The sequence below is a fragment of the Dreissena polymorpha genome, chromosome 14, assembly GCF_020536995.1.
Source record: "Dreissena polymorpha isolate Duluth1 chromosome 14, UMN_Dpol_1.0, whole genome shotgun sequence".
Taxonomy (NCBI): domain Eukaryota; kingdom Metazoa; phylum Mollusca; class Bivalvia; order Myida; family Dreissenidae; genus Dreissena; species Dreissena polymorpha.
In genome coordinates this window covers 1335617-1358887 of record NC_068368.1, presented here as the reverse complement: position 1 = coordinate 1358887, position 23271 = coordinate 1335617, and the positions used below count along the sequence as shown (strand labels likewise).

The window sequence follows — 23271 nt, the reverse complement described above, 5'->3', positions numbered from 1 at the left end:
ATTATAATATGAAGATTTACTATGTATTTTTTATAATCATGAGTGAATTCAAATAGATATACCATCGAATCCAACAAATTGTCTTTTTTTTCACCGTTTATTTACATTTTAAAAGAGTGAAACTAAATAATTTCGCTGGATTTATGACGTCATTTTGTGTATTGAGGCATTCCACGGAAGAAAAGGTAACTTTTCGGCAGAAGAGAAACAGGTGTTAATTATTTTTCTTGAAAAAGGGGCATAAAAGAAACAGAAAATGTGTTCATGTCAGTGTAAGATCGTTTGTTATTTCACTCGTGATCATAGAAAAATAGTATTTTCTATGATCACTCATGATATAATAAACGATCTTACACTGACTTGAACAAATATCTCTATCTCTAATTATTTGAATGAAAGTTTTGTCATGTGCCATTAAAAAGCTAGACGATTCCTTGGAAATTGCCTGCTAAACTGCTCACCCATATATTGGGGTTAAGCTTTTGCGCAGGATTATGCAACAATTTATAATTTTAAAAATGTGGTTGTGATTCATTTGCAAGTTGACATTCAGGGTGAAGTTTGTATGAAACAAGTGTTTATCTCTGTAACTACTACAGGTATTCAATTAAAACTTCAACCATGTCTTTGGGATCATCATACAAGGTCACTCAACAAATTCCTTAACTTTGACCTGCAATTTTGAAGAATTGTACCCCTTTCTTACTTAGAAGGTTATCTTTTGAATGCAACATTTTCATATCTCTATGACCACTACAGATATTGACATAAAATTAAACATATGTGTTCAGTGTTCTGTATAAGCAGTCACTGACCTTGACCTATAAGTTTGACCAGCCTTTACGCATGATTATGCTCCCCATTGTACCTAGAAAAGTGAGGTGCAGTTTTGCGTGCAAGTTGAAATTTATGTTCATAATATACAGTGTGTACATGCAACAAGTACATATCTCTTTTACTACTACAGTACAGTGTGTATATGCAACAAGTACATATCTCTTTTGCTACTACAGTGTGTATATGCAACAAGTACATATCTCTATTGCTACTACAGTGTGTATATGCAACAAGTACATATCTCTATTGCTACTGCAGTGTGTATATGCAACAAGTACATATCTCTATTGCTACTAACAGTGTGTATATGCAACAAGTACATATCTCTATTGCTACTACAGTGTGTATATGCAACAAGTACATATCTCTATTGCTACTACAGTGTGTATATGCAACAAGTACATATCTCTTTTGCTACTATAGTGTGTATATGCAACAAGTACATATCTCTATTGCTACTACAGTGTGTATATGCAACAAGTACATATCTCTATTGCTACTGCAGTGTGTATATGCAACAAGTACATATCTCTATTGCTACTAACAGTGTGTATATGCAACAAGTACATATCTCTATTGCTACTACAGTGTGTATATGCAACAAGTACATATCTCTATTGCTACTACAGTGTGTATATGCAACAAGTACATATCTCTATTGCTACTACAGTGTGTATATGCAACAAGTACATATCTCTATTGCTACTACAGTGTGTATATGCAACAAGTACATATCTCTATTGCTACTACAGTATATATGCAACAAGTACATATCTCTATTGCTACTATAGTGTGTATATGCAACAAGTACATATCTCTATTGCTACTACAGTGTGTATATGCAACAAGTACATATCTCTATTGCTACTGCAGTGTGTATATGCAACAAGTACATATCTCTATTGCTACTAACAGTGTGTATATGCAACAAGTACATATCTCTATTGCTACTACAGTGTGTATATGCAACAAGTACATATCTCTATTGCTACTACAGTGTGTATATGCAACAAATACATATCTCTATTGCTACTACAGTGTGTATATGCAACAAGTACATATCTCTATTGCTACTACAGTGTGTATATGCAACAAGTACATATCTCTATTGCTACTGCAGTGTGTATATGCAACAAGTACATATCTCTATTGCTACTGCAGTGTGTATATGCAACAAGTACATATCTCTATTGCTACTGCAGTGTGTATATGCAACAAGTACATATCTCTATTGCTACTACAGTGTGTATATGCAACAAGTACATATCTCTATTGCTACTACAGTGTGTATATGCAACAAGTACATATCTCTATTGCTACTACAGTGTGTATATGCAACAAGTACATATCTCTATTGCTACTACAGATATTCAATTTAAACTCATGTTAGTCATTAATATCATAATGTGAGGTCTCCCACCAAGGCCCATAACTTTGAGCTGAAATTTAGCAGAATTATGCTTTTTATGCCCCCCTTCGAAGAAGGGGATGGTATATTGTTTTGCACATGTTGTTCCGTCCATCCGTATGTCCGTCCACCAGATGGTTTCCGGATGATAATTCAAGAACGCTTACGCCTAGGATCATGAATCTTCATAGGTACATTGATCATGACTGGCAGATGACCCCTATTGATTTTGAGGTCACTAGGTCAAAGGTCAAGGTCACAGTGACTCGTTCTTGGATGCAGTTTAGGACCACATTTGCAGATTATTAGTCCCCTACCGGTTTCACCGGAGGGGACTTATGGATTTGTCTCCGTCCGTCGGTCCGTCACACTTTTCTGGATCCTGCGATCACTTTAAAAGTTCTTAATATTTTTTCATGAAACTTGGAACATGGATAGATGGCAATATGGACATTATGCACGTCATTTCATTTCGTTCCTACGTCAAAAATTATGGTTGCTATGGCAACAAATAGACTAGAAATACTGCTGAAAATGGTGTTTTTTTTGGATCCTGCGATAACTTTAAAGTTCTTAATATTTTTTCATGAAACTTGAAACATGGATAGATGGCTATATGGGCATTATGCATGCATGTCATTTCGTTCCGACGTAAAAAATTCTGGTTGCTATGGCAACAAATAGACAAGACATTCTGCTGAAAATGGTGGTTTTCTGGATCCTGCGATTACTTTTAAAGTTCTTAATATTTTTTCATGTAACTTGAAACATGGATAGATGGCAATATGGACATTATTCACGTCATTTCATTTCGTTCCGACGTCAAAAATTCTGGTTGCTATGGCAACAAATAGACTAGAAATACTGCTGAAATGGTGGTTTTCTGGATCCTGCAATAACTTTTAGAGTTCTTAATATTTTTTCATGAAACTTGACACACGGATAGATGGCAATATGGACATTATGCACGTCATTTCAGTTTGTTCTTAAATAAAAAAATTTGGTTGCTATGGCAACAAATATTATATAAAAAAATCTGGAATTTCTTACAATGGTGGAGCCGGTAGGGGACTTATATTACTTGACAATCGTCTTTTATTATGTACTGGTGTGGTGGGGTCTCTGTCCCCACCAGATGGTTTTCGGATGATAACTCAAGAACACTTACGCCTAGGTTCATGAAACTTCGTAGGTACATTGATCATGACTCGCAGATGACCCCTATTGATTTTCAGGTCACTAGGTCCAAGGTCACAGTGACTCGAAATAGTAAAATGGTTTCAGGATGATAACTCAACAAAACTTACGCCTAGGATCATGAAGTTTCATAGGTATATTGATCATGACTGGCAGATGACCCCTATAGATTTTCAGGTCACTAGGTCAAAGGTCAAGGTCACAGTGACTTGAAACAGTAAAACAGTTTCCGGATGATAACTCAAGAATGCTTTCGCCTAGGATCATGAAACGTCATAGGGACATTGATCATGACTGGCAGATGACCCCTATTGATTTTAAGGTCACTAGGTCAAGGTCACAGTGACAAAAAACGTAATCACACAATGGCTGCCACTACAACTGACAGCCCATATGGGGGGCATGCATGTTTTACAAACAGCCCATGTTATTGTACTTTTTCTAATTTGGAAAATCATGTTAGGGTTTGCATGCAGCAACAACCGCTATCTGTAGCTGACATGCAGGCCTATGAATGTTTAACCCTTTACCACTTAGATACGTTTCTGATGCATTTGTAGTCTTTTAGAAAGTTCAATTTAAGTAAAGACCTTAGGCTTTCTTCCTAGATGCAAATTTTAAAGGCTTTATTTCCAGCCCTTACATACTGAGGAACAGTAAACAGCATAAAACATGAACAGACTGCGAGTTACTTGCAGGCTGTTCTGGTTTTATGCTGGTTGCAAAAGCCATTTTCACTTTGCTTCTAATATGGGGGAAAGGGTTAATATGGTTTACATCAAAGTCAATGTTGCTTAATATTGATAAAATGTTTGATATTCAATAACTTCAGTTAGGATGGGGATTTTGTACTGAAAGTGTGTATGTATGAAGGTATGAGACTGATCAAGTAGAAAGGTTGCCAAGTGACAAATTGCATTTTGGGTCAGTGGGTTCAGGTTACTGTTACAACAAAAAGAAAATGGTTTCTACTCTTTCACTTAAGTTTGGATGGTGGTTTCGTGCTTCAATTTTGTGTACTGGTAGCTTACATGCAGACCTTAATTTCTGACTTTATTTATGTGTTGTGTTCTGAGACTTTTGGTACTAATTTGGCAAGCGTCATTATGAGAAAACTCATTTGCAATGACGTCGCTAAACTTGCGCTGAATTTTGTATAATAAATTGCTTATGGTTTTCTGTGATTTTACCATTTATCTAATTTAAGTAATATAAATATTGGCAAAGACTAGTACTTGAAAGAATTTTTTAGCAAACAAATAGTTGATTTTGACCTTTTAATGTCAATGAGCTGAGTTATTACTTCCCTTTTACCTTTTTCCCTTTAAGTCGGCCACTGAATATTTACAGCCATGCACAATTTTTCAACATATATTGATACCAATTTCAGCTCGATGCTAATAATAATGTTTTGATTGAACTCATCTTTGAAAAGGTAGGTGTTATTCTTTTAATCAAATTCACTTTTTATGCCCCGGGTAGGGTGGCATATAGCAGTCGAACTGTCCGTCAGTCTGTCCGTCTGTCCGTACGTCCGAAAACTTTAACATTGACCATAACTTTTGCAATATTGAAGATAGCAACTTCATATTTGGCATGCATGTGTATCTCATGAAGCTGCACATTTTGCGTGGTGAAAGGTCAAGGTCATCCTTCAAGGTCAAAAGTAAAAAAATACAATCCAAGGGAAGTAATAACCTTTAAAAGGGAGATAATTTCTAAACCTGCCAATTGATAGATTGAAATTTTATTTAAAAGCGGCGCAACAGGAGGCATTGTGTTTCTGACAAACGCATATCTTGTTATGTTAAATGTCCAAAATATTTACAAAAAAACAACATATTTACAACTGAAAACGAAAGTAAAAATGGCGACCCTGACATTTTCCAGTTCCTTATATTTGGTTTACATTAAGTTAATAAATGAAGTTGTTATTTGTTTTATTATAATTGATTGGGAAATTCCATCACTTATTTTTTTTTATTTCTCACCTAAATTTGTTTTAAAAAAATCACAGTTTTGTTTTGGAGAAATTCCTATCAGGAAATTCCCCTATACACAGTGTTTCACTCACTGTATAAAAGGGAAAGTGCAATTAAAATTTTATGTTGCCATTGAGCAACATTGTGGCCTCAATTTGCTTGATTTCATGAAAACTGATTAAATCTCATTTTTGTTTTACACAGAATAATATCAGACATGCCAGCTGGAAGATAAAATGCCAGACAGGATCAATGTGCAGAAGATGTCAAGGAATACTTGACCTTCTTGGGAAGAAGTTTCATAACCTATTGTATACCAGTCTAACAGGAAACAGAATAATATCAGACATGCCAGTTGGAGGATGAAAAGCCAGACAGGGTCAATGTGCAGAAGGAATACTTGACCTTCTTGGGAAGAAGTTTCATAACCTATTGTATACCAGTCCAACAGGAAACAGAATAATATCAGACATGCCAGCTGGAGGATGAAAAGCCAGACAGGTTCAATGTGCAGAAGGAATACTTGACCTTCTTGGGAAGAAGTTTCGTAACCTATTGTATACCAATCCAACAGGAAACACTAAGCCTCTCTGCTCAATGCCTCTGCTATAAGAGGAAGAATAAGAATGCTGTGCAAAAGGAACTATTCCTGTCTATCCCACTTGCAGATGTAGCAATGCCAACAATATGTGACTGATAACTCATAGTACAACTAGTTGCTGTAATATTTTCAAATCATGAGCAGTCTATCATGATGTGCTGCAACAATTGTAGATTTAAGAGTTAATTGTCTCAGGACCTCACTCATATTTATGGAATATGTTTGAATGTTTAAGACATTTTACCTATACGAATTTTATTATGCAGTTTTTATAATTTTAATTCCATTCTAGCATTATATGTCAACTTAAAACAACTGTATGCATTTTAATTTTTACAATGGTAAACATGGTGACCACAAAGTTGTGATCATTTCCATGCAAATAACACTTAAAAATTGATGATTCCTGAATTTATTGTCGTTTAATAGGTTTTAAGATAGCCATGTGTAAATTAATTGTACAATTAAATGAACATTGAACAAATCTGAGAACAATGTGTTTTTCTATGTATGCACTTAACTAAATGGGATCTGTTTTAATTCTTTAAAGATGTATATAATATTTGAATTACAATTAAATCTGAATTGCTAAGAGATTTAAAAGTGCAATTTGTAATTACATTGTTTGTTTTTTTTGTTTTTTACAAGGTTAAATGAACATAATATTTAATGTTCAAGTCTTTTAAATACATTATTTTATTTGTCCACCTCTTTCATTTTATTTTCACTTCTTTCAAGTAAATAATGTTGGGTATAGATCTTGGTTTCCTTGGTTACAGTACAATTAAAACATTGAGATTCTTTGTAAACAATCACTGATGATTTTTGGAAAACAGTAGATTCAAATTTTGAAATATGGTACAGTTTGTAAGACATATTTTGCAGTGTCATTTAATTTGTTAAAATTTGCTAGTTGTAGGTAATCTTATCAGATCCAAATGTACTGCAAACGAATTTAGCGCAAATAACCACAAGAGTCTATATCTATTGAGATAGACACTAAAACTTTGTATCAGCATTTGGTATGGAAGAATGTTTGATTCAATATATCATTTATTAAACAAGCAACTGTTAAAAAGTGCATTTCATACAAAAAATTTCAATAGTTTGAATTATTTAAGGTGTTTCCATGGTAACCAATAAACACTTTATAATGTTTATACTTTTTTCAAATTCTTGAGAAGTATTAAGGAATTAAGTATATCATATTATAAAACCATATGTTACTGATTTATTCATGCACTTGAAGACTTATTAAAAATCTATTAACATAATTTATTAACATGAAAATAAATCAAGAATTTGAAATGTTTATTTTTGTGTTTTAATATGCATTTCTAAATCAGACATTTTAACCTTTAACTGATAAATTTTGCAAACATCTTAATTTTACTGTGTGCACCAAACATGGAGCTTTCTGAAAATGTAAATAAGTCAGTTTTGTCCACGTACCCATATTTGACCAAAAATCTCGGAACACTCCAGATATAATTAAATTCAACTTAATTAATTGTTTAATATTTTATAATCTAGTTTCTTAGCACAGTCATTTTTTAATTCTAACAATTTCAGCTTTAAGTTTACATATACTGTAAAATTACTACATATATTCACCTTCAGATATGTTTTTGTGGTTATTGTATCAGGAAACTGACAGAAAATATAGATTATAAGAGCATACTATCAATGTGGAAGTAGAGTTTACATGTAGGTACAGCTCTTATTAATGCTTTCTGCTGCTGTTATGCATGGTTTAATGTTAACCCTTTCTGACCTTATTTTGTACCATGAAACTGGATTCCAATTTAAAATTTAAGACGCCTACTTGTCATTCATTTTTAGGAAGAGGTTATTTCCCTACTCAAGTCTCTGTTAGAAAGTGTGTATGGTCCAGTTGCATCGGACAAGCATGCAAAGGTGTCAGAGAAAGTATTTAGCTCATTGGACGCGTCTGGGTTATCAGATTCTGCTGACCTGTCCAGTGATTTTGTCAACAGTTTTGACTCTGGTGATGACAAACATAAAGATTCCCAAGCTGTAAGATTGGGTTCGCGCGTGATTTCAAACAATACAGCTCAGCATTATGATTTGACAAAGAGTATCGGCTCAAAATCAGAGCTCAAACAACAGAGGATACCTTGTGAAAACATCAGTGCCTTAGAGAGGAACTCTGTTAATATTGAGTATCATCGTGTGAATGATTCTTCAGCAGACAAGGAAAACATTAAACAAGATGCATTAGAAGCATTAGATGAATTTTTAGGTACGAATCATGGTTATGATAAGAGCAAAGACACTCATGGAAGATCACAAGTGCATGAGACTGATTTGCATAAGAATATGAATTGTACGAATGCTGACAGAACTACATGTAATGAAGTTCACACAGTAAATCATAATGAAAAGAAGAAAATTGATGACAATTGTACAATGTTTAACAATGAACCTGAAGAGGTTTTAAATTGTTTCACACAAGTAGAAAATGTAACATTTGACATTCTTGATGAAGATCTCGAAGAAATTCTCCAAACCCAGGCTGAGGGTTCCTTAAATGGTGAAATCCTGAAATGTCCTGGCAATAGTTTGAATGAATCGGACGCCTTGCTTGCTAACATGCCATTAACTGCGTCACTGAGCAATAGAGAGAGATATGAAGCTGAGCCAGATAGAGTTGAAAGTGACATGAGAGTCACTGAAGGGGTTGCTTTAAACTGGAGTAAAGGTAATATCACTGTTGGGCTAATGCATTTCAGAATTATCATAAGTGTGTTGTTATAAGCACCCACATTTGTATGATACTGGAAAAAATAACACAGTGCAACATATGCCAATTGTAGTGCAAACAATATACATGTTGTTAACCCTTTGCATGCTGGGAAATTTGTCGTCTGCTAAAATGTTGTCTGCTAAATTTCAAAAATTGGCATTTTCTTCGATTTTTTTTCAAAGAATACTATCAGAATAGCAATTAGTTTGGATCCTGATGAGACGCCACGTTCTGTGGAATGCCATGAAATACTTATTTCTCTGGAGTTAGGTTTAATGACTAGTTTAAACTTTTTAATTATACTTTGGTTTGCGGTACTTATAAACTTTGAATGCTGCACAAATGGGCCGTGCTCTGTGAAAAGGGGTTTAATGCATGTGCGTAAAGTGTTGTCCCATATTAGCCTGTGCAGTCTGCACAGGCTTATCAGGGACGACACTTTCCACATGCATGGTATTTTTTGTTTACAGAAAGTCTCTTCTAAGCAAAACACTAGTTTACAGGTTAGTGCACAGGCTAATCTGGGACGACACTTTACCCACATGAATTAAACCCCTTTCTCACAGAGCATGGCCCATTTAAATTCTGTTGATTGCAGGTGTCTCAGAGAGAAACCCCACGGGTGAAACCCTGCAGCCAGTTAAGCTTCTGTCAAGACTGGATCAAGTAGGAAAGAAAAGACAACTCTGTGATATTGACAGTCTTGGACTAGTTTCACCACCTGCCAAAAAGAAAGCCATGGATGAGGTTTGCTTTTTTATGTCCCCGAAGGAGGGCATATAGTGATCACACTGTCCGTCTGTCTCTATCCGTCTGTCTTTCCGTCACACTTTTGCGTCTAGGTTTTGAAAAATGCTCATAACTTCTATGTTTCTTCAGATGTAAGATTCATATTTGGTATGCATGTGTATATGGACAAGGCCTTTCCATACGCACACAAGTTTTGACCCCTTTGACCTTGAACTAAGGGTCCGCGTTTGAGTTTTGTAATCTGCATTTAGGTTTCGAAAAAAGCATTTTTTGGGGACATATGTCTTCCGATGGAGACAGCTCTTGTTTTAAAATATAAATAGATCTAAATTCTGCCACAACTGAAGGAAAATAATAGTGTGCTTTGGTCTGCAACAATGAGCTTTATGGTGTGATGTAGGTCCAGAAATTGCAAGTAAAAATTAAGTAAAATGCAAATGTAAAAACAAGCAAGTTATACGACTTTTGACGAAACAAATAATTTCTTGATTATGCTGCAAAGTAAAAGCACATCAGTATTGAAAAGTTCAAGTTTGTATCCCCCTTCCCCCCCCAAATTAATTCAGTCACCATGGGCTTCTTCTGTAAATGTATTCATTCCAACTTGCAGGCATTGTTCCTTTTGATATGAAGTCTTGCAGGTGGAATGTTTATCACCCTGCTTTTATAATTATGTTAGTTATGCTCCATTTTATAGACATGGGGCATTTTAGGTATTTGTTGTTACTATGGCAGATATGGTAACATTTTTATGCCCCCAGTAGGGTGGGATATAGCATTTGAACTGTCTGTTGGTCCGTCCGTCCAAAAACTTAAACATTGGCCATAACTTTTGCAATATTGACGATAGAAACTTGATAGTTGGCATGCATGTGTATCTCATGAAGCTGCGCATTGTGAGTGATGAAAGCTCAAGGTCATCCTTCAAGGTTGAAGGTAAAAAAAAACAAATCCAAGGGAAGTATCAAGCCTTAAAGTGAGATAATTTTTACTTATAATTTGGCAGGTACAGATCATTTTTACAAGGGAAGTAATATTTTTAACTTGATATAATAAAATTAAAATAATAAATAAAAGCGGCACAGTAGGGGGCATTGTGTTTCTGACAAGCACATCTCTTGTTTAGTTATATATTATAAATTAAAAACTGTGATCCTTTTTAACTTAAATTTTTTATAACATGTTTTAGCAAATTTGTTTGACAAAGTACTACACTACTCTTGCATGTATTGTTGTTTATTATAAAAAGCTGTGTTTGCAAGTTACAGTGTTTTTTCACCAATTTGGGAATGCGGCTGGTCATTAGGGAAAACAATTACTTTTTGAAATAGGAAATGGGGCCAAATTTTGGCCAAAAAAAAGACCTAAAACCCCATGGAATTTGTATTATCCCACTTTAAATACTGCTAAAGTTGTGCAGCATATTCAGCTTAGAATTCTTATTATTTACAGTTTACATAATTATCACAACTTGCTACACAATCTGACAGGTTGCCACATCTCATTGGGGAAATACTGTGTAAAGAGTCATAACTGAGCTGTTTGACCAGTGAAAGTGATAGCATTTCATGAGTTTTAAATGTCAAATAAATTAATGTAAAAAGAAACAAATCATACAATTTTATTTTGAAATTATTGATTAAATGCTAATTTTGTTCAGTGTTTCAAATGATTTATTACTGGTGTAAATTTCTCTGTGCATCCAATATACACTTATTTCATGGATGCGCGGTGAACAGTCAAAACTGTTTCCCAAAGTATCAGGGATGACTTTGGTACTGTTGCAACAGTTCCAAATGTCAGCCCTGATACCGAGGGACAACAGTTTTGACTGTTCACCAAGCATCCATGAAATAAGTGTTTTATTACCTGATCAAATTTCCAACATAGAAATAACAGCAAACTAAATTTTTATTTACACACAACACTTATCGATAAAATAAATAATTTTGACTGTTTAACTGTAAAATGACGTCATTTTTTCGACGAAACGACGTCATTATTCCAGCGGGCAACAGTTCAAACTGTTGACCGGTCAACAGTTCGATATTCACCGGTAACAGTTTAAAACATTGCAAATTTCTTTTTCGACGAGGAAATGGCAAAAAAAAATTAATCATCATTTATATAAGACATCATGTAATAATGTTATTTGATGAATTATGTGTGTACTTTGTTTTCTGTCCCATCATTATACATGTAGCTTTCCCAGCCCAAACTCTATGATGTCATTGGAGATAGTCCTTCTAACAAGAACTCAATTGGATATCTGGCTTTCTCAAAAGAAATCAGACCTAAAAGTGAGTTTATTAGATTACAATATTTTATTTGACATTTTCTTTAGCTTTTCTTTTCTATTTATTGGCCTTCTTGCATTGTTTGCAGATATAGCATATTTATTTAACCCTTTGCATGCTGGGAAATTTGTCGTCTGCTAAAATGTCGTCTGCTGAATTTCTAAAATTAGAATTTTCTTCGATTTTTTTTAAATCATACTATCACAATAGCAAACTGTTTGGATCCTGATGAGACGCCACGTTCTGTGGCGTCTCATCTGGATCCAAACTGTTTGCAAAGGCCTTCAAAATTCGGTTCCCGCACTGAAAGGGTTAAAAGCAGTTATTATAAATTTGAAAGAAATGGTTCACAGTGTCAACTCTGCAGAGCTGGTTCTCTACATTCATTATTGTGAGTGGTTTGTTCAATGCTGAAAGGGCATTTTCTCACTGTTTTGAGAATATTTCCTCCGCCGATGAAATTTGGTAATTGATATTGATAAAACTTTCATGAAACGGAAAATAATCTCAGAATGCTGAGTAACTGGCAGTCTGTTCAGGTTTTATGCTGTTTGCTGCTCATCAGTATCTAAGGTTTGGAAATGAAGCCTTAAAAACTTGAATCTAGTAAGAAAGGTCTTAAATATAACTTTCTAAAAGGGACTACTAATTAGTGAAAATACATATCTAAGTGGTAGAGGGTTAAAACACTTTATTTCTACACTTAACAGCTCTATTTGAAAACATCTCAATACGAAACCATCAACTTGGAATTGTGGGACTGAATTCAGGAAAACAAAATACTTTTTGCAATTGGGAATAGGAGCAAATAATGTCTACAAAACAAGCCAAAAAAGCCTTTGGTATTGTTTTTGATACTGTTCTCTCAACAGTGGGACATGTAGTTGTATTGGACACCATAGGACGTCTCATCTCCTGAAGTTGCAATTGTATTTTGACACATGACCCTTTCCCACTTAGATACCCCTTTACCACTTAGATATCCCTTTGTAGTCCCTTAGAAAGTTACATTTAATTGAAGACCTTTCTTACTACATTCCAGTTTTAAAGGCTTTATTTCCAACCCTTAGATGATGATGAGCAGCAAACAGCATAAAACCTGAACAGGCTGCGAGTTACTCGCAGGCTGTTCTGGTTTTATGCTGTTTGCACATAGCAATTTTCACTTTGCCTCTGAGTGGGAAAGGGTTAAGTGTTTGTATCATATTGATTTGTAGTGGTGGAAGAGTACCCGTCGGCTGATTTTGACAAGATATCTCGCCTGGTGCGTTCCCAGTGGGAGGGCCTCACAGCGGTCGAGAGGCAGGACTTTGAGCTGAGGGGCAGCAAACAGCTTGCTGAGCTGCAGAAGAGGGTGACAGCTGGCAGGAAACTCATGCAGAAAACTGACCGAAGAATGCAACCTGTAGGCAGTGTTTTTTTTCACCTATAGGGGAATATGGTGGCGGGGCCTGTCGAAAGGGGAAAGACGCGTTGTTATGTAGGAAAAGGGGAAAATTAAAAATTCACTCTTGTATATGTAATGATATTTATTATATGAATACACATGTATGTATGAATGTAATATTCACAGCTGAATGTCTCAGTCCTTTTTCTGATATATATGTGAATGATTTTTTCAACATTACTTTCAGACAGTTCAGCCGTCATGCAAAGTCTCAGTTTTCCAAGCCAATCAATTTGAGTCTAATTGGGATTGTTTCAAGCCATAAAATGGCAAATTTGAGCATTTTTTATCAATAAAATGGACCACATATAAATGTTTTTATCAACAAATATTGACACAATATAGATACAATGTAACATCAGCCTATTCCTGGCCATTTTGGGAAACAATCCAATTCATGTGAAAAGTCAACTGATTTGGGAAAAACTAATTTAATATAATTCTTTATAATAATAAAAAATCCTACTTATTATAGTAATAAACTTTGTGAGTTGTTTATGAAATAAATTTGAGATATATTTATCATAAGACAGTTGTTTCTAAAAAAAAAAAATATATATATATTTTTTTTAAATCTTCGAGGGGATTTTTTCTACAAAATTGGGGAAAATATATACTCTTTTTTTTTAAGGGAATGGGCCGAATATCCGCCCCGAAATTGCCATAAAAAAAACACTGCTGTAGGTTACTGTGGTCTCGCCATGTGGAACAATTCTTCTCTGTTTAAAAAAAACACATGATATCCAGGAAAGGGAAAATCAACTGTATCTGCAATAAAATTATGATAAATGTCGAGGAATAATTTTCCCTTTTCATACGTTACCGAAACATGTTGGTATAAAATGAACTGGTTGTACATCAAAACATGTTGGTATAAAATGAACTGGCTGTACATTGATTCTTATGTTTATGCTTAGTGCACCGCTTACAAATGGCGATCTAATTAAGCAAGATAGAAATCATTAATGGCGTCATGATTTAATGATTAAGCAAATTAGTTCAAAATAGCTGGATATGGTGTAATGAATAAGTAAGTAAGTTTAATTTTAATACGGTTTACGCGTGGTTTAATGATTTGGGTTTTAGTCAAATAAGGCTGACATATTGTGTATTGAGTATGAAAGTTTAATAGGGCACTATCATAAGATTAGGGACATCTAGATAAGCCCCTTTAATAGGGCACTATCATAAGATTAGTGACATCTAGATAAGCGCCTTTAATAGGGCACTATCATAAGATTAGTGACATCTAGATAAGCCCCTTTAATAGGGCACTATCATAAGATTAGTGACATCTAGATAAGCCCCTTTAATAGGGCACTATCATAAGATTAGTGACATCTAGATAAGCCCCTTTAATAGGGCACTATCATAAGATTAGTGACATCTAGATAAGCCCCTTTAATAGGGCACTATCATAAGATTAGTGACATCTAGATAAGCCCCTTTAATAGGGCACTATCATAAGATTAGGGACATCTAGATAAGCCCCTTTAATAGGGCACTATCATAAGATTAGGGACATCTAGATAAGCCCCTTTAATAGGGCACTATCATAAGATTAGGGACATCTAGATAAGCCCCTTTAATAGGGCACTATCATAAGATTAGGGACATCTAGATAAGCCCCTTTAATAGGGCACTATCATAAGATTAGGGACATCTAGATAAGCCCCTTTCTTTTCAGCCTTACATCAATAACTTCTTCTGTCCATCTGTCCATGTAATTTTTCTGTCATGTATAACTAGAAAAGTATTGGCATGTAAGTATAAAAATTTTGACTCGCATATTAATTGGCATTTTAACTTTCCAACCTGGAAATTTCAGTTCACGATTTTGGTTATAGAAATTCGAAATCTTTGTTTTGATTGAGACAGGTTCAGGGACTCCCGTCTATCAAAGACCAGCTCTTGTCTAGTGCAGGGTCCAAGAAATGTGATGTCCCCGTCAAGTCTGTGATGGTGACATTCTCTGTGGAACAGCTGCGAGAGAAATATGCCTCTGGTCTACGGTGTACACAGACTCAAAAGTATTTATACAAAAATATAGTAGTTTTGTTATTTCCTTGCGTATTGTCAAGAACTTAATTTAAATGACTATAAATGTCTGGAGTGGGGTTACGTGCCTCATTTTGACTGGTCAATATTTTAAGTTGAGACACATTGATTTTGATAAATTGCATAGTGTGAGGTTGGGTTATTAAAGTGTATAAAAGAAGTGAACTTTTGGTAACTTAATCCTTTACCAACATAACAACATAAAACACATGAATTTCAATCTTGGAAAATGGGGCTTATTGCTTGGGCATAAAGTGTCATCCCTGATTAGCCTGCTTGGGCGTAAAGTGTCATCCCTGATTAGCCTGCTTGGGCGTAAAGTGTCATCCCTGATTAGCCTGCTTGGGCGTAAAATGTCATCCCAGATTTGCCTCTTTAGTTCGATCTGGCTAATAAGGGATGACACTTTCTGCTTTTATGATTTTTTCTTTAATGAAAGCCTCTTCTTAGCAAAAATCAAGTTGAGGCGGAAAGTGTTGTCCCTGATTAGCCTGTGAAGACTGCACAGGCTAATCAGGGACAACACTTAGGTACAAGTATTAAACCCTGTTTTCCCAGAGCAAGGCTCGTATACATAACCCTTTGCATGCTGGGAAATTTGTCGTCTGCTAAAATGTCGTCTGCTGAATTTCTTAAATTAGCATTTTCTTCGATTATTTTCAAAGATTACTATCAGAATAGCAAACAGTTTGGATCCTGATGAGACGCCACGTTCTGTGGCGTCTCATCTGGATCCAAACTGTTTGCAAAGGCCTTCAAAATTTGGTTCCAGCACTAAAGAGTTAACTTCTTTAAACAGGTCCCATAAGGGAGGCCTGACTCTAGTAGGTCCCCTCAAGTACTACCACAGCTGGGTGTGTTACCATGGTGATCAGATAGAGCTGCTGAACCCCAGTCGCCTAGAGGAGACCTTGCTACATCGCCAGCTTATGGAGAGCCATGTGATACCCTCCACACAACTGGAGAACCCCATCGGCTTGAATGAGAGGTTAATTACTTGATATCGTATTGGCTAAACCTTTTCCCGCTTAGATATGTATTTTGACGCATTGGAAGTCCTTAATAAGTTGAATTTAATTAATGACCTTTCTTTCTAGATTCAAGTTTTTAAGGCTTCATTTCAAACCCTTAGATACTGATGAGCAGCAAACAGCATAAAACCTGAACAGACTGCGAGTTATAGCCATTTTCACTTCGCTTCTAAAAGGGAAAGGTTTGAATAAGAATGTAATTTTTTACAATTAAATTGTTTAAGGGCTATTCAAAATTATGAGTGAAAAAAAATGGATTTGGTAGGAAATAGATTTTTACGGTTGACAGAAATTAACCTAAATTGTGTGAGTTCCTTAGACAAGTATTTGACATTTCATTTATATTCATAGAGTTATTGTGACATGAATTTTGTTTTTCAGGACCACGCTGCATTGATTCTATTTTTTTATAAATACATTTTACAGTTTACAAATACATCAATTTGTAACATTTGTTACATGGAAATTACATACATATAAAAATAGTAAGACAAAAATAATTTTGATAAAATCTATATGCACAGAGTAGACAACAAAAAGACGATAATTGATGTATTATTTTCAATCTGACAAAATTATATTACTCTGTGTCATGATCATATGGAATGTTTCAAAGTTATTGCTTTCATACTTGCAACACTTACTAACTATCATAAGGGGATTGTGCAGGCAAAGTTATGTAACTCTGACTGGCATTTTGAGGGAATTATGGGCCCGTTATACTTTAAAATTTGGTTAAGTTTTGTGTATTGGTCCACTTTACCCATAAAGTATTAAAGATATTGCTTTCATACTTGGAACACTCGCAAACTATCACAAGGGGACAGTAAAGGACAAGTTGCATAACTCTGGTTGTCATTTTTACGGAATTATGGCCCTTTTTTTACTTAGTAACTTTGAATATATGGTTACATTTTGTGTTTAGATCTACTTTACTTCTAAAGTATCAAAGCTATTGCTTTCAAACTTCAAATACTTGCATGCTATCATGAGGGTACTGTACCTGGCAAGTTGAATATTACCTTGACCTTTGAATGACCTTGACTCTCAAGGTCAAATTATAAAATTTTGCTAAAATTGCCATAACTTTTTTATTTATGATTAAATTGTATTGATACTTTGACAAAACAACTCTTACCTGACATACCACAATAGACTTGACCCAACAACCATCCCACCCAAGAATCCCCCCCCCCAATTTTTTTTTTTTTTTTACCTTTTTTTGCATTTTTGGAAGATTATGTAATAATTGACCACACCCCCACACTATACACCCCTCTCCATTCCACCCCTCCCTCCTTTGTGTTTGAAATTGAGATAGGTCCCTACACTTTAAAAAAGAAAAATAGATTAGCGGTCTGCATCCGCAAGGCGGTGCTCTTGTTATTTCATGCTTTTAAGTGATTATTTTGTGTGTTTGCCATCACAGACAATAAAATTCCCCGCTTGGCGATACGAAATGTTATTACATGTATGTTCACGGGAAGCTTAATTAGCCGTATGTTTTTATAAACATTCAGTGCAGATTAATCGCCCTTGGTAACATTGGGGGGTTACAATGGGGAAACAAAAGATATCTAAAAAATAGTAAAAATAGTTCTGGTCAAACAATGAAAATTATCGGTAATTTTCACTGTTATTTTTATGCTCCCCATCGAAGAAGAGGGCGTATATTGTTTTGCACATGTCACTCTGTTGATCGGTCGGTCCGTCCACCAGATGGTTTCCGGATGATAACTCAAAAATGCTTAGGCCTAGGATCATGAAACTTAGTAGGTACATTGATCATGACTCGCAGATGACCCTTATTGATTTTCAGGTCACTAGGTCAAAGGTCAAGGTCAAAGTGACTCGAAATAGCAAAATGTTAGGCCTAGGATCATGAAACTTCATAGGTACATTAATCATGACTGGCAGATGACCCTATTGATTTTCAGGTCACTTGGTCAAAGGTCAAGGTCACAGTAACTCGAAATAGTAAAATGATTTCTGGATGATAACTCAAGAATGCTTACGCCTAGGATCATGAAACTTCATAGGTACATTGATCATGACTGGCAGATGACCCCTATTGATTTTCAGGTCACTAGGTCAAAGGTCAAGGTCACAGTGACTCGATACAGTAAAATGGTTTCCTGATGATAACTCAAAAATAATTAGGCCTAGGATCATGAAACTTCATAGGTACATTAATCATGACTGGCAGATGACCCCTATTGATTTTTAGGTCACTAGATAAAAGGTCAAGGTCACAGTGACAAAAAATGTATTCACACAATGGCTGCCACTACAACTGACAGCCCATATGGGGGGCATGCATGTTTTACAATCAGCCCTTGTTCACTGTTTGAAACAGTGAAATATAGGTTTTAATTCAATGATACTTCTCTATAAACAAGCGGAAAGCATAAAATAAATAATGAAAATCAGTGTGTATGTCTGCAGGTCAATTGGAGATGCACAGCTGTATGCCACCCTGAAATCCTTGGTCCCACATCAGACTACACAGACATACACGTATATTGACGATCCCAGGCTGAAAGCTAACGGAATGGAGGTAGGTAACGGAATGGAGGTAGGTAGCGGAATGGAGGCAGGTAACATAATGGAGGCAGGTAACGGAATGGAGGCAGGTAACAGAATGGAGGCAGGTAACAGAATGGAGGCAGGTAACAGAATGGAGGCAGGTAACGGAATGGAGGCAGGTGTTTGAGCCTCATACTGGGAAAAATGGTATAAGTGCATTTTCATTAAGTGTCGTCCGGGATAAGACTGTGTAGTCCGCACTTTCTAATCAGGTATGACACTTTCCGCTTAAACTGGATTTTTGCTAAGAAGAGACTTCGTTCAAACAAAATATTCCATAAAAGCAAGAAATTCTCTTTGAACCGAAAATCCAATTAAAGAGGAAAGTGTCGTACCTGATTACAGGTACCCATGTCATACAAATTATTGGAGTAATACATTAATCTACGTCTTAACTGCTTTGATTCATTAAACATTATCTGTAGGAAAACAATATGTATAATGAAAATTTAAGTTAATAAACCTGTATTCAACGCAACGCAATGGTATGTGAACATAACCAAAATGTGTTATTTTTATTTTCGTACTTGCCAGTAAAAACATTGTTTGGTTTCAACAGAGATTTCATGCTTTTAGAATTTCTTGGGTAACACCGATATTTTGTGCTAATTGTTTAATTTGTGCGTTAATTGCTCATACATGTAAATGAGTTAGATACCTTGTCAAGGATAGCATTTTAATGTCCCCACCACTATAGTGGGGGACATATTGTATTTGCCCTGTCTGTTGGTTTGTGTGTTTGTTTGTTTGCGTCAAACTTTAACATTTGCCATAACTTTTGCAATATTGAAGATAGCAACTTGATATTTGGCATGCATGTGTATCTCATGGAGCTGCACATTTCAAGTGGTGAAAGGTCAAGGTCATCCTTCAAGGTCAAATGTCAAATATATGGCTTAAAAGCAGCGCAGTAGGGTACATAGTATTTCTGACAAACACATCTCTTGTTTTCTCTTACAGTTACCAAACTTGATTACCTAAAAGCACAATATCAATATTCTTTCTCTATTGGTTATATAGTCACTCTGTTGACCGGTCAGTTGGTTTGTTCATCTATATCAAATGTTATCAGTATGTGGAGCAAATTGTGTCCACATTCCAAGCAATAAAATTAAAACTTGCAAATATGTTATTAATGATTGCTCTGAATTGTAGATGTGCACAACACTCTTTTATTCCCCAATGATCCATACTTTCATTAGTAAGTTGTCCTTGTATACAGCTGACAATGATCCATACTTTCATTAGTTAGTTGTCCTTGTATACAGCTGACAATGATCCATACTTTCATTAGTTAGTTGTCCTTGTATACAGCTGACAATGATCCATACTTTCATTAGTTAGTTGTGCTTGTATACAGCTGACAATGATCCATACTTTCATTAGTTAGTTGTCCTTGTATACAGCTGACAATGATCCATACTTTCATAAGTTAGTTGTCCTTGTATACAGCTGACAATGATCCATACTTTCATTAGTTAGTTGTCCTTGTCTACAGCCGACGAAAGGCTGACAGGGCGTTAGACATGCTTGTATGAGAACACTCTTCTTATACTAATAAATAGTTGCTAAAACAGTACTCTGGTAAACAAATTGTATCTAATTTAGTCAGGTAAAGAACCTTGTTTTAGTAACTAAAAACAGTACAGTTATTCAAATTGTATCTCACTCATTCAGGTCAAGTGCCATGTTGACATGGATGGGTCTGTTGCTATGGAGCTGGTTGCTATGGCAACCTGTATGCCAATGTTTGGGGTTAAGGACCTGGCAGAAATACTCGAACTTATTCAAAACACTGGAGCCAAGACACTTTATGAGGCCAGGCCATTGAAAGTTCTATTCTACCTACAGGTACTATTATTTGTTTTCGGATGGATATTGCTCACAACTTTGTGTATGGTTAAATTAATTACTTAAAAAATTTGTAAACTTTGGCCCAATAAATCTAGGTTAACATGAAAAGGCCCCTTTAAACGAAAATATCATAAAAGAGGAAAGTATCGTCCCTAATAAGCCTGTGCGGACTGCACAGGCTAATCTGGGACGACACTTTACGCATATGAATTAATCCCCCTTTTCACAAAGCACGGTTCATATAAATACAATGAGGATATCACAGATTGCTGTATGTCTGCAGGGTGAAGCAGTGAGAATGATGCGACAGCGAGGCCTGCATAGGACCCGTGAGGACATGGAAGATCTGCTTGAACAGATGGGGCGAGTACTGGGGCAGGAATGTACCAGCTGTCTGCACAACAAACCCTTCTGTACTACTGTATACAGCATGGCAAATATACCCTGCTCACAGCTGACACAGTGTTGAACATGGAGCCCTTCTGTACTACTGTATATAGCAGTGCAGATATACCCTGCTCACAAATGATGCAGTGTTGAACATGGAGCCCTTCTGTACTACTCTATATAGCAGTGCCGATATACCCTGCTCACCATTGACACAGTGTTGAACATGCAGCCCTTCTGTACTACTCTATATAGCCATGCTGATAAACCCTGCTCACAAATGACACAGTGTTGAACATGGATCCTTTCTGTACTACTGTATAATGCCATGCCGATATACCCTGCTGGCAATTTACAGTATTGAACATGGAGCCCTTCTCTACTACTGTATATAGCAGTGCCGATATACCCTGCTCAACATTGACACAGTTTTGAAAATCTACAATTTTTATGTGGTATTCATATTGCGCTGGATTCTGGCTAAACCAGATGTCTGAACAAAAAGCCCTTCTGTAGGACTGTATACACCCTGTGTGATATACCCTGCACACAGTTGACACAGCGTTGGAGATTGAAATTTCATTTAATGTGGCATTCTTAAGGCACTGGCACCTCGTTATAACAACTGTCTGCACAACAAGCCCTTCTGTTAGACTTTATATTGCGTGGGTGATGCACACAATGGACAAAGTGTTGAAGATTGGTAATTCATATGTGGTATTTCTAATGTATTGGACACTGACTAAACCAGCTGTCTGCACAACAACCTCTTCTGTAGGACTGTGTTCTGCATGGGCAATATACCATGCTCTCAATTGACAAAGTGTTGATAATTGATGTCTCATATGTGCTTTTTCTGATGCACTGGTGCCTTGCTTATTCAGCTGTTGCACAAGATGACCTTCTGTAGGGCTATATACATTAACATCAGGGGCAATATTCTATGTAAAATATTGACATACTGTTAAAGATTCATTTTAATGATTCTTACTATGATCTACTGCTCTCACTTAATTCAGTGCTGAAATTGATACAGGTGTAGAGTTTGTAATACAACTGGCCCATGGCTGAACTAGCTGTTTGTCAAGAAGCCCTTTTGTACTGTATACAGTATGTGTAATATACACTGCTGTCAGCTTTTAATGATTAAGGTTCATAAGGGATTCTTCACATGAAAGCGTGCACTCAGATGAAGTGAAGTGAAAGCAGGCCCCTGGACTGTACCGTGTGCACAACAAGCCATTAGTCAAACATTTAAAAGTGTAAAGCATTGCAGATCTACTAAGCTCTCAATATACACAATTTTACAAACCTTTCTCATTACATTTGTCACTGACTGCACAAGCTGTCTGCACACTTGTCATTCAGAAGCCTTGGTAATGGTGTGGAAATCATTTTAGATTTTATTTGTGTATGTTTTGTTCTGCATGATTATTGTTAATGACCTCTCCATTGTGAAAGTTAATAGACAATAAATATGAAAAGCATTGTCAATTTGGATGATTATATATCCAATGTAAATGATTATCTGTCTGAAAAGAGCAATTGAAATTGTATTTACTTTTTATGCCCCCGGATCGAATGATCGAGGTATAATGTTTTTGGCCTGTCTGTCTGTCATTGTATGTGTGTGTCTGTCCCAAAACGTTAAGGTTGGTCATAACTTTTGCAATATTGAAAATAGCAACTTCATATTTTGCATGCATGTGTATCTCATGGAGCTGCACATTTTGAGTGGTGAAAGGTCAAGGTCATCCTTCAAGGTCAAGTCTTTTTTTCTAAAATTGCTGCCATGCGGCTTCAAAGTGCATTAGGAGGCATTGTGTTTCACAAACACAGCTCTTGTTGCATTAAGTTATTGGAAAACATATAATAGATATAGATATACCATGATGCTCCTGCATTGCTTGATTCTAAAGTAGCCATCCAAATACTCCTCTGTTCCTCTTAATCACAAGGACTTTGGGCCTGTTTTATTAACCCTTTCCCCAGTAAGAAGAAAAGTGAAAATGACATTTGCGATGAGCATAAAATCAGAACAGCCTGCAAGTTACTTTATCTATTGCTAT

The 23271-nt window shown here is 35.8% G+C and overlaps 1 protein-coding gene across 4 annotated transcripts in view; it reads left to right on the top strand.

The window, feature by feature from the left end:
• Positions 1–22690, top strand: part of LOC127857590 (PMS1 protein homolog 1-like) — a 56452-nt gene extending 33762 nt beyond the window's left edge. For 3 of the 4 annotated variants that reach the window (XM_052394066.1, XM_052394067.1, XM_052394068.1), the window contains 9 exons: positions 7868–8747; positions 9391–9539; positions 11746–11842; positions 13057–13244; positions 15165–15316; positions 16144–16332; positions 18821–18932; positions 20639–20812; positions 21099–22690. In XM_052394066.1, coding sequence (XP_052250026.1) covers positions 7868–8747; positions 9391–9539; positions 11746–11842; positions 13057–13244; positions 15165–15316; positions 16144–16332; positions 18821–18932; positions 20639–20812; positions 21099–21284 — 2127 coding nt within the window. In that variant the 3' untranslated portion in view covers positions 21285–22690. Of the gene's footprint in view, positions 1–7867; positions 8748–9390; positions 9540–11745; positions 11843–13056; positions 13245–15164; positions 15317–16143; positions 16333–16476; positions 16558–18820; positions 18933–20638; positions 20813–21098 lie in introns of those variants that run through there. The other variant, XR_008038513.1, reaches the window with a different exon arrangement.
• The last annotated feature ends 581 nt before the right edge of the window (positions 22691–23271 follow it).